General features: G+C 55.1%; 2 protein-coding genes across 2 annotated transcripts in view; one reads left to right on the forward strand and one right to left on the reverse strand.

Moving 5' to 3' along the window:
* The window catches only part of BRF1 (BRF1 RNA polymerase III transcription initiation factor subunit), a 91,575-nt gene that overhangs the window by 33,394 nt on the left and 47,481 nt on the right, over positions 1 to 10,700 (reverse strand). Inside the window, exons 4-5 of the mRNA XM_007944594.1 lie at positions 6,884 to 6,915; positions 3,515 to 3,587 (exon numbers count right to left, since the gene is read on the reverse strand). Coding sequence (XP_007942785.1) covers positions 3,515 to 3,587; positions 6,884 to 6,915 — 105 coding nt within the window. The remainder of the gene's footprint in view (positions 1 to 3,514; positions 3,588 to 6,883; positions 6,916 to 10,700) is intronic.
* On the forward strand, positions 9 to 1,640 carry BTBD6 (BTB domain containing 6). The gene is made up of 4 exons (XM_007944593.2): positions 9 to 70; positions 148 to 238; positions 345 to 463; positions 608 to 1,640. Exons 2-4 carry the CDS (start codon positions 158 to 160, stop codon positions 1,638 to 1,640), a joined length of 1,233 nt encoding a protein of 410 aa, XP_007942784.1. The 5' UTR covers positions 9 to 70; positions 148 to 157.

Genomic DNA, 10,700 nt, shown 5'->3' on the forward strand with positions numbered 1-10,700 from the left:
CGCCGCCCGCGCTCAACAACAACTTGGAGAGCCCCAACTGGCAGTCCTGCCACCCGACCCTGCGCGAGAGGTGAGCCGGGGTGAGCCGGGCCCCGCCCGGGCCGCCGCGCTGCGTGCAGACCCGAGCCCTGTGTCCGCCCTTTGCAGGAACGCGCTCATGTTCAACAGCGAGCTCATGGCCGACGTGCACTTCATCGTGGGGCCCCTGGGGGCGGCCCGGAGGGTGCCGGCCCACAAGGTTGGTAGCCAGGCAACCTGCAGCCCCTGCGTGCGCGCCCTGCAGGCTTGCGCCTGCAGCCGCCCGGGCGCCGGCTCCGGGTCACCCGCCTGTCTCTCGCCCGCAGTACGTCCTGGCCGTGGGCAGCTCCGTCTTCTACGCCATGTTCTACGGGGATCTTGCAGAAGTCAGGTCGGAGATTCACATACCTGACGTGGAGCCGGCAGCTTTCCTCATCTTGTTAAAGTAAGTTGCGCTGAAGCTGGGTGCGGGACAGGGCCCCTCTCCGCCCGCCGCCACCCCGCTCTAGTGGTGCCCGCCCACAGGGGCCTGGGAGCCCCCCCGGGCAACCCAGATGCCAGCCTCTGAGCCCGGCCCTTCTGTACGCAGGTACATGTACAGTGACGAGATCGACGTGGAGGCCGACACAGTGCTGGCCACCCTGTATGCTGCCAAGAAGTACATCGTCCCCGCTCTGGCCAAAGCCTGCGTCAACTTCCTGGAGACAAGTCTGGAGGCTAAAAACGCCTGCGTGCTGCTCTCCCAGAGCCGGCTGTTTGAGGAGCCCGAGCTGACGCAGCGCTGCTGGGAGGTCATTGACGCCCAGGCCGAGATGGCGCTGCGCTCCGAAGGCTTCTGCGAGATCGACCGGCAGACGCTGGAGATCATCGTGACGCGAGAGGCCCTCAACGCCAAGGAGGCGGTGGTTTTTGAAGCTGTCCTGAACTGGGCCGAGGCGGAGTGCAAGAGGCAAGGGCTGCCGGTCACCCCGCGGAACAAGAGGCACGTTTTGGGGCGAGCCCTGTACCTGGTGCGCGTCCCCACCATGACCCTGGAAGAGTTTGCCAATGGCGCAGCCCAGTCGGACATCCTGACCCTGGAGGAGACCCACAACATCTTCCTCTGGTACACGGCGGCCAAGAAGCCCTCCTTGGAGTTCCCCCTGACCAAGCGGAAGGGCCTTGTGCCACAGAGGTGCCACCGTTTCCAGTCCTCGGCCTACCGCAGCAACCAGTGGCGGTACCGGGGACGTTGTGACAGCATCCAGTTTGCAGTAGATAGAAGGGTGTTTATCGCGGGGTTAGGGCTCTACGGCTCGAGCTCCGGGAAAGCGGAGTACAGCGTGAGAATTGAACTGAAGCGCCTGGGGGTTGTGCTGGCCCAGAACTTGACCAAGTTCGTCTCTGATGGCTCCAGCAACACCTTCCCTGTGTGGTTTGAGCACCCGGTGCAAGTGGAACAGGACACCTTCTACACAGTGAGCGCGGTCTTGGATGGCAGTGAGCTCAGCTACTTCGGGCAGGAGGGGATGACAGAGGTGCAGTGTGGGAAGGTGACCTTCCAGTTCCAGTGCTCCTCGGACAGCACCAATGGCACCGGCGTCCAGGGCGGCCAGATCCCGGAGCTCATCTTCTACGCCTGAGGGGCCAGAGCTGCCGCCGAGCGTGGCACAGAGGCCCCTGCGCTCCAGCACCCTGAGCACTGCGGTGAGGACGCAGATGTTTGGTGCCTGATGCATAACCCCTGGAGCTGGCCCACCAAGACCTCCCAGGCATCGAGTCCTTTCTGTCTCTGTTGTAAGTAGACCACTGGAGTCGCAAACCAAAATAGAAAGGTTTTCATGCACACGACCAGAGCCTTGTGTTTCTGGTAGAGTCTCTGTGGGCCTCACAGGTGTCTGCGGTACACTAGGCTGCATATCCCAGGATGGGGGTGTCCTCACACCTGCTCCAAGGGGTTTGCCACCCTCCCTCTCCCTCTTGGATTCTAAGTGGTTTCTAACTTTGACCTGAGAGCATCCATCCAATCCTGTGGGGATCACCTCAAACCAGTCACCTATTCACACAGGTTTTCCTAATAAAGTCCTAAGAAAACGAGCCATGTGTAGACTGACTGCAGGCGTGTCCCTGGGAGTCCCCCTCAGACACCTGAGAAGATGGAGACCACCCTCCGCCAGCACTGAAGCAGCTCCCACTGGGCCATGCTGAGTGGCTCAATACGGAGTGCGTCCCAGGAAGCATCTAGCCCCCGCCCCTTCCTTCCTGGCCATGAGGCAGGATGGACTCACTTCCATTCCAGGTCTGGCTAGAATGCTCTGGAAAAGGCAGGGCTGGTTGTTTCCACTTCCTGAGTCAACAGCTCGGACAAAGACCCCATCAGAGGGCCACCGGGGCATGCTTCAGATGGGGATGCTCACCCCCTCTCCCCTACTCTGTCCCATCTGAGGGCCACTGGGGCATTTGCTTGAGTGGGGACGGTCAGACTGCAGCCAGCTCACCCCCTTCCCTACACTGTCCCCCATCGGCCATTGGGGTGCTTGTTCAGAGTAGGGGCATTTCAGACCACCACCAGCTCACCCCCTCCCCATGCTGCCGCTACACACAGATGCACTGTCCCATTGGAGGGACGTTGGAGTGCTGCTTGAGTGGGGACACTTCAGACTGCAGGTGATGTACCCCTCCCCCATGCAGTCACACACACTGTCCCCTGTTGGAAGGCCATTGAGGTGCTGCCTTAGACTGAGGACGCTTCAGACTGCAGGCCAGCTCACCCCCTCCCTCACGCTGTTACACACACACTCACTGTCCCCTGTTGGAGGGCCATTGGGGCGCTGCTTCAGACTGGGGACACTTCAGACTGCAGCCAGCACACTCCCACCCCTACGCGGAGCCCCCTCCCCACGCTGTGCTCCCCCTTACCCCCGTGGCCACTGACTTTTCCTGCAAAGTGCCTGACTCAAGGTGGTGACAATGGGCTCAGCCCAAGGATGAGCTTCAGGGGGATGGAAGGGTCCCTCCAGCCAACCTGCCCCTCCTATCTGATGAGCGAATGACCCGTCTTCCTGCACCTGGGACTGGTCCTGCTGCTGACGTGAGATGCCCACTCAGGGCCCACAGGCTGCCCTCTACACTCATTGCCAGACCCTGATGGGCAAAGGGGGGGCCTTCGCACACCAGTTCCCTTCTTGGTAAAGTGCAGGAGCCGCCCCGCGCACACTCCCACACGGCTCTGCCAGACCCAGACCCACATCCGCCCACCAGCGGTGGGTGTCCTGTCCTGCACCAGGAGCTTCCCTTTTGGGGGAAGCATTGCACGCTCACCTGCTCTCTTGCCCCTTGAAACACCTGGCCCTATGGCCACACCCAGACCCAGCCCAGCACATACATACCTATCTCTGGTGCACTGGTGCACAGCTCTGGCCGCACCCACCCCAACACGTACGTACCCATCGCTGGCGCACTGGTGCACTGCTCTCCGGCCGTGCCCACGCCCAGCCAAGCACACGCGCGTACGTACCTATCGCTGGCGCATTGATGCACAACTCTCTGGCCAGAAGGAGGAAGGTCTTCCCCAGCACGTAGACGTTCACCTGGGAGAAGGACAACAACCGACAATGGCATTCATGTGGAAGGAAACGGTCTCGTCTTTTCCTTTCTTAAATCCTATTTCACTGTTCAGTCTGGTTCAGAAGTCCCACTGTCCCGGGCAGTCCGCAGACCACCAAGGGGACTGAGACCTCTGAGCAGTGTGGGGGAGGGGTGGCCTCAAAGGCCGCCGTGGGGATGGTTGGGCTGTACAGACCCCGACCAGGAGCACTGGCAGCTGTGAGGGTTTTGCCCCACTGACCCAGGGCAGCCATGAGGTCTGTCAGCAGACTCCGGCCAGCAAAAGGACAGAGTGGAAGAGGCCATCAGGCAGGGCAGCTTTAACAAGATGCTGAAATGGGGGAACGGGCCAAGGGCCTCCATGTCCCAGTCCAGCCTGTGACAACCCTACGCACCTTGCCCACCTCCACCTCATCCCAGCTCGCATGAGCACGAAGGCTGCTCTGCTTCCTGGGATGCCCAGATGTGGTGGTCCTGTCCCCAGCCTCCCCAGAGACTGCCTCACCTGACGAAGTCCAGGACCTGACCCTGCACCCACACTGGTCACAGAGAAGACATACAGAGGCAGCTGTCCCAGGACATGGCGCCGTTCACAGATGGCTCACAGAGGGGCCTGCTGACTCCAGGGCCTGGGGCACTGAGCAATGGCCCGTGGAGCTCAGGGTGCTAGGTGGAAGGGAGTCCTCCAGAAGACCACATTAGCTCAGGGTGCTGGCCCAGCTCATCCACTGTCCACCCTGTCCAGCTAGGCCTCTGTCTCCTCTAAGATACTTCCCGAAGGACCCACAAGGAGCTCTTCCTAAGGGCTTCCAGCTCATGGAGCTGCCTTCCAAAGGAATTCTGGGAGTTTAGGAGCCCTAAGGGCTCAGGAGGACCAGGTCCTTTAGGCCTCTTTGCCAAAGTGTGTGCATGTGTACTGCACAGGTATGAACATACAGCGTGTGTGAGTGCCTAAATGTATATGTATGTGAGTGCATATGTGCATGCATATACACGTGAATGTGCATCCGTTTGTGCATCTGTACAGGTGTTTATCTGTGTGCATGTGCACACATTTCTGCGTGTGTGCATACATTTGTGTGTGTGCATGAGTGCATGTGTACATAAACATTTCTGCATGTGTGTGCAGATACACATGTGCATGCATGTACATGAGTGCATATTGTGCACATGCACACATTTCTCCATGTGTGTGCAGATATACATTTGCATGTGCCTTTGTGTACATGAGTGCATATGTGTGTGCATGTGCACACATTCTAGCATGTATATTCAGGTACACATTTGTGTCCATATGTACTGCACAGGTGTGTAAATCATGTGCATGTGAATGCATACATGCATCTGTGTTTGTGTGTGCACTAGGGCTTAGAACTGGTTTGAACCAGGTCAGTCATGCTGACAAAGCAAAACTAGACAGACCCAGTCAAACCAAACCCACTCTCATCGAGTTGATTCCAACTCAAAATGACTCTGTAGGTCAGAGAACTGCCCCATGGCAGTACATCTTTATGGAAGTGGATTGCCACATTTTCCTGGGGAGTGGCTGGTGGGTTCAAACTGCTGACCTTCCAGTTAGCAGCTAAGCACTTTAACCACCACACCACCAGGGCTCTTTGGAACAGACACAAATCTAAAATTTGAATTGGTGAACCCAAACAGGAAAAATTATGGGTTGAAGCCCTGGAACCGGAGATTCACAAGAGGTGTAGTGAGCTCTTTCAGGAATTGGCTGTGGGAGACTGGATGACTGCCAGGATTGTGGAGAGCCTCACGGGCTCAAAGCAGCGTGGTCAGCCACCGTCTGTGAGCGGGGCACTGCTGTTTCCCACTCTAACACACAAGAGATTTAGTTGTTAATGTTTTCTGAGAAGGAGATTAAGTTTCCAGCAGGACACTTACGTGTAATTTTTCCCATTTGTTACTGTTTTGGTTTTTAAAATCATGATTTCGCTTTTCAAAAGGAGGGTGAACCAGGTCTGTTCTGGCTTTGCTTCATCAGCTGTGACTGAACCAGGAAGAGCCAATCAGAAGCACTGATGTGTGCACTACGTGTGTACGTGTGTAAGCGTGTGTAACGACACAGCACTGGGGCAGCTTCTCACCAGGCTGTCTTGGCCATCCTAGCTTGATCCTTCCTCCATTCACACTAGAGCAAAACCACTCAGCTGCCAAGAGATGGCCCTGATAGCGGCACCCTCTGCCGGTCCACTCCACCCCACCAGCCTGAGCCTAACAGTGCTACAGCAAGCCTGGAGACTGCAGGAAAGGCTTCTCCAAGCATGACTCCTACAGGAGGACCCATTACAAATGCAAAGCTGTGCATCTAACACGCACACAGCTATTTCCAAGACACTTGTGTGGCTCAGTGCCACCTGTGTACTGTCCGAGACAGTAACACGGACCCCTGGGAGTCAGTGCATTCTCTGTACCATATTGCTTGCCTCATGGGGGTGGCTGGAGATGCTGGGCAGCAGCCGTCGCCCTGTGGTGCCTCTGTCCTGTCAGCGGGAAATACGAGAACGCACCCTTCTTCCCCTCAAGCAGTGTCCAGCCACATCTGGAGCTGCTGGCTTGTCCCCATCCCTGCTCTTGTTATCACTGTGAAGCCACTCAGACTGGAAATGAGGTCTCCTGGTCCTGCCTAGACTCAAGCCTGGAACATTTGGAATATGCCCAGTGGATTGGCAGAATCCAACAAATCGGTCTTAGCTTGACCACACTTCAGTAGAGATGCCCTTTATTAGGGCAGCTGGGAGAACACACACAAGGTGCCATCGCTTCCCACGGAACCGCGGGAGCCACCAGACACAGCACAGCACGTGGGTCCCGCTCCCTGAGCACATCCTGGCCAAGTCTCTCCATGGCTCTGAAATCCATGAGAGTCCCGAATGCACCTTCATGGCAAGACACCTTTGTTTTCAGTGGCTAAGCTGTCAGCACAACTTATGTGGGTATGTCCGCCCCCCACAACACACCCTCACCCTCAGGCCCCCCAGTGCCTGGACATGGTTGTCCTTCATGCCCACAGGCCCCACGGTACGTGGGCGTGTCTGTGCCCTGCACCCTCAGGCCCCCTTGAGCTTGGGCGTGCCCATCCCCCACGCCCCCCCCCAGTGTGTGGGCGTGTCTACACCTCTCCCCCACCCCGCGGTACGTGGGCATCTGTGCCCCCACCCCGTTGTGGAGGCGTCTGTACCCTGCGCCCGCAGGCCCCTCCCGCGGTGTGTGGGCGTGTCTACTCCTCCCCCCCACCCCAGCATTTTGTGGCTGTCTGTACCTGGAGCAAGTCGCTGAGGTCCAGGAGCATGTCTGGAGCAGGAGTCAAGGAGCACCGGCAGGCAGAGGCGCAGGCCACCCGGACTCTAAAGCAGCAGCGACGACACCCCATTGAGCAGGGCCTTTGGGTTTGCTAAGTCCAAGTCCAGCATCTGGTTGTGACAGACTGAGGCAGCAGCGCCAGGCTGACAGGAAGTCCCCGCACCCCCACACCAGGGGAGGAGACCTCTGCAGACCCCCCGCAAGGACACGAGGCTGCAAAAAGGGAGTGGAAGGCAAGCTGCCTCGCTGGCACACAGCAGCACCTGACCATCGGGGCCACCACCACAGGGTGGTGCACTGACCCTGCAGCGAAACAGGCCACACCCCGTTTCAGTGCACGGGTCCTTTGGGGCACAAGGTGCACATGGCCCAGGCCCTCCCTCACCCAGAGCCAGGGGTCGCCTGGGGAGACACAGACACTGGGGCACCTAGAGTACCCAGTGACCCCACGGACACCACACACAGTGCTGTCGCTCCAGGAGACTGTGTCGGGCTGTTGACATGGAAGCTAGCTTCCTCTCAGCAAATGGGTAAAGAGTACTGAGAAGATCTCCTACAAGACCCAAGGCTCAGACAACATCCTTGAACAAAACGGTAAGGCCCAAGTTGGTGACTGAGGCCGCTTGTCAAGTGATGTTAAAGTTAGTGCCACCCAAGGCTCTGCTTGGCTCTTAAGGCATCACTAATAAAGACAGCCCCATGGGGCTGGATCAGACATCGTGTCAGAGGAAAACCCTGGGGTCAGACCATCTGTGGAGAAAAGGGATCTGTGGAGAAAAGGGATCTGTGGAGAAAAGTGCCAGGGAGCTACCACATCAGGCAAACCAAAAAAACCAAAGCACTGCCATCGAGTTGGACCTGAATCACAGTGACCCCTCCTTGGGTTTCCCAGGTGACATGACTAGATTGCCCAACCTTCCTTCCGAGGAGTGGCTGGTGGGTTTGAACCGCCAGCCTTCTGGTTAGCAGTCAAGTGCCTTAAGACACTACACAACCAGGGCTCCCAGGCCAGCCTTAGACGCTGGTGACCAGGCTTATGAACACACACACTGTCCCTCCACCTGGAAAGTGCTTCACCCCCAGTGGAGCACAGCCAGGAGACACGGGTCACAGTGTAGCAGAGAAGGAGGTGAGGGAGCGGGGGGCGTAGGGCAGCAAACCAGGAGGGGCTGCAGGGAGAAAGTGGGGGGACAAGGAGGGAGACTATGAGGGGGGCAGACCAGGAGGGGGGGTGCTGGGAGAGGAGGGCTGCAGACCAGGAAGGGGAGCTGACCAGGGAGGGAGGGCAAGCCAGGAGGGACTATGGCAGAGCACAGAAGGGGGGGCAGGCAGGCCATGGAGTGAGGAGGGGGACAGAGCAGGAGGGGATGCAGGGAGAGAAGTGGGGGGACAGAGCAGGAGGGGGACTGTGGGAGGAGGCAGGTAGGCCACAAAGGGAGGCTGTGGAGAGGGGTACAGACCAGAGGGGCCGCAGGAAGACAGGAATGGATGCACAAGAGGAAGGGGCGCTGCGACGGGGGTGGTGGCCGGGAGAGAGGCTGCAGGATGATAGGAAGGGGCAAGCCCCAGGAAACCAGACGGCAACACTAAACGTAGGAGCAGAAACAGTGACCAGAAAACAGACAAACCACAGAAAGCTTCAACAAACCGCAACTCTGTTCTTCCTAAAGATCCACGAAACTGACAACACTTGCTAATCACCAGCCCCTACCATCAGTCTGTCACCTGTGCTGGCTTGCATGTTGCTGTGAGGCTAGAGGCCATGCCCCGAGTATTGCGATACCCGCAGGGTCACCCATGGTGGACACGTTTCAGCAGAGCCTGCAGACAAACACAGACTGTTTTTGTTGTTAGGTGCCGTTGAGTCATCTCCAACTCACAGCGACCTTATGTACAACAGAACGAAACACTGCCTGGTCCTGTGCCAGCTTCACGATTCCTACTATACCTGAGCCCATCGCTGCTGCCACTGTGTCAATCCATCTTGTTGAAGGCCTTCCCTTCTTCGTCGATGCTCCACTTTACCAAGCATGACATCCTTCTCCAGAGAATGGTCCCTTCTCACAACATGACCAAAGTAGGTGAGCCAAAGTCTGGCCATTCTCACTTCCAAGGAGCATTCCAGCTGCACTTCTGGACAGATCTGTTAGTTCTTTTAGCAGTCCACGGTACTTTCAGCATTCTTTGCCAACACCACAACTCAAAAGCATCAACTCTTCTTTGGTCTTCCTTATTCACTGTCCAGCTCTCACATGCATATGAGGCAAATGAAAACATCATGGCCTGAGTTAGATGCACCTTAGTCTTCAGGGAAACATCTTTGCTCTTCAGCACTTGAAAGAGCTCTTTTGCAGCAGATTTGCCCAATGCAATATGTTTTTTGATGTCTTGACTGCTGCTTCCATTGGGGTTGATTGTAGAATCAACCAATATGAAGTCTTTGACAACTTAAATTTTTTTCTCCATTTATCATGATACTGCTTATTGGCCACTTGTGAGGATTTTTTTCTTTATACTGAGGTGTACTCGATATTGCAGATTGTAGTCTTTAATCTTCATCAGTAAGTGCTTCAAGGCATCCTCATTTTCAGCAAACAAAACTGTGCGTATCTTAGGTTGTTAATGAGCCTTCTTCCAGTCCTGATGCTACTTTCTTCTTCATATAATCCAGGTTCTTGGATTATTTGTCCAGCATATAGATTGAATAGGTATGGCGAAAGGATACAACCCTGACACACTCCCTTCCTGATTTTAAACCATTCAGTATACCCCTCTTCTGTTTGAACGACAGCCTCCTGGTCAATGTACAGGTTCCTCATGAGTACAATTAAGTATTCTGGAATTTCCATTCTTCTCAACGTTATTCATAATTTATTATGAGCCACACATCGAATGCCTTTGCATAGTCAATAAAATACATGTAAACATCTGTCTGGTATTATTTGCATTGAACCAAGATCCATTTGACATCAGCTATGATATCCTTTGCTCCATGTCCTCTTCTGAATCCAGCTTGCATTCCTAGAAGTTCTCTGTCAATATACTGCTGCAACTGTTTTTGAATTATCTTCTGTAAGATTTTACTGCAAACGATATTAATGATATTGTTCAATAATTTCCACATTAAGTGGGATCGCTTTTCTTTGGAATGGGTACAAATATGGACTGGTCCAGTCAGTTGGCCAAGCAGCTGTCTTCCAAATCTCTTGGCATAGCCAAATAAGTGCCTCCAGCAGGGCATCCATTTGTTGAAACATCTCAATGGGTATTCCGTCAATTCCTGGAGCCTTGTTTTTCACCAGTTCCTTCAGTGCAGCTTTGACTGCTTCCTTCAACACCACGGTTCTTGAACATATGCCACCTCCTGAAATGGACGAACATAGACCAATTCTTTTTGGTACAGTGACTCTGTGTATCACATCCATCTTCTTTTGACGTGTCCTGCATCATTCAACATATTGCCCATAGAATCTTTCAATATTGCAATTTGAGGCTTAATTTTTCCTTCAGTTCTTTCAGCTTGAGAAATGCCAAGAATGTTCTTCCCTTTTGGTTTTCTAACTCCACGTCTTTGCACATTTCATTATAATAATTTGTCTTCTTGAGATGCTCTTTGAAATCTTCTGTTCAGCTCTTTTATCCTGTCAATTCTCCCATTTGCTTTAACTACTCTTCACTCGGTTACCCTCCCGAGAGGGACTGGGTCTCCGGGAGCAAGGTAAGCACAGGCGGGCTGGTGCTTACTCACTGATCTGCACTGAACACTTTCCCTTGTT

Source organism: Orycteropus afer, unplaced genomic scaffold (assembly GCF_000298275.1).
Source record: "Orycteropus afer afer isolate SDZICR_OR568_19922 unplaced genomic scaffold, OryAfe1.0 scaffold00128, whole genome shotgun sequence".
Lineage (NCBI taxonomy): Eukaryota > Metazoa > Chordata > Mammalia > Tubulidentata > Orycteropodidae > Orycteropus > Orycteropus afer.

Excerpts from the sequence above, each read along its gene's own strand:
- BTBD6 (XM_007944593.2), top strand. The coding sequence starts at position 158 with ATGTTCAACAGCGAGCTCATGGCCGACGTGCACTTCATCGTGGGGCCC. Across the intron at positions 239-344 it reads GGAGGGTGCCGGCCCACAAG|TACGTCCTGGCCGTGGGCAG; the intron begins GTTGGTAGCCAG and ends TCTCGCCCGCAG. Across the intron at positions 464-607 it reads GCTTTCCTCATCTTGTTAAA|GTACATGTACAGTGACGAGA; the intron begins GTAAGTTGCGCT and ends TTCTGTACGCAG.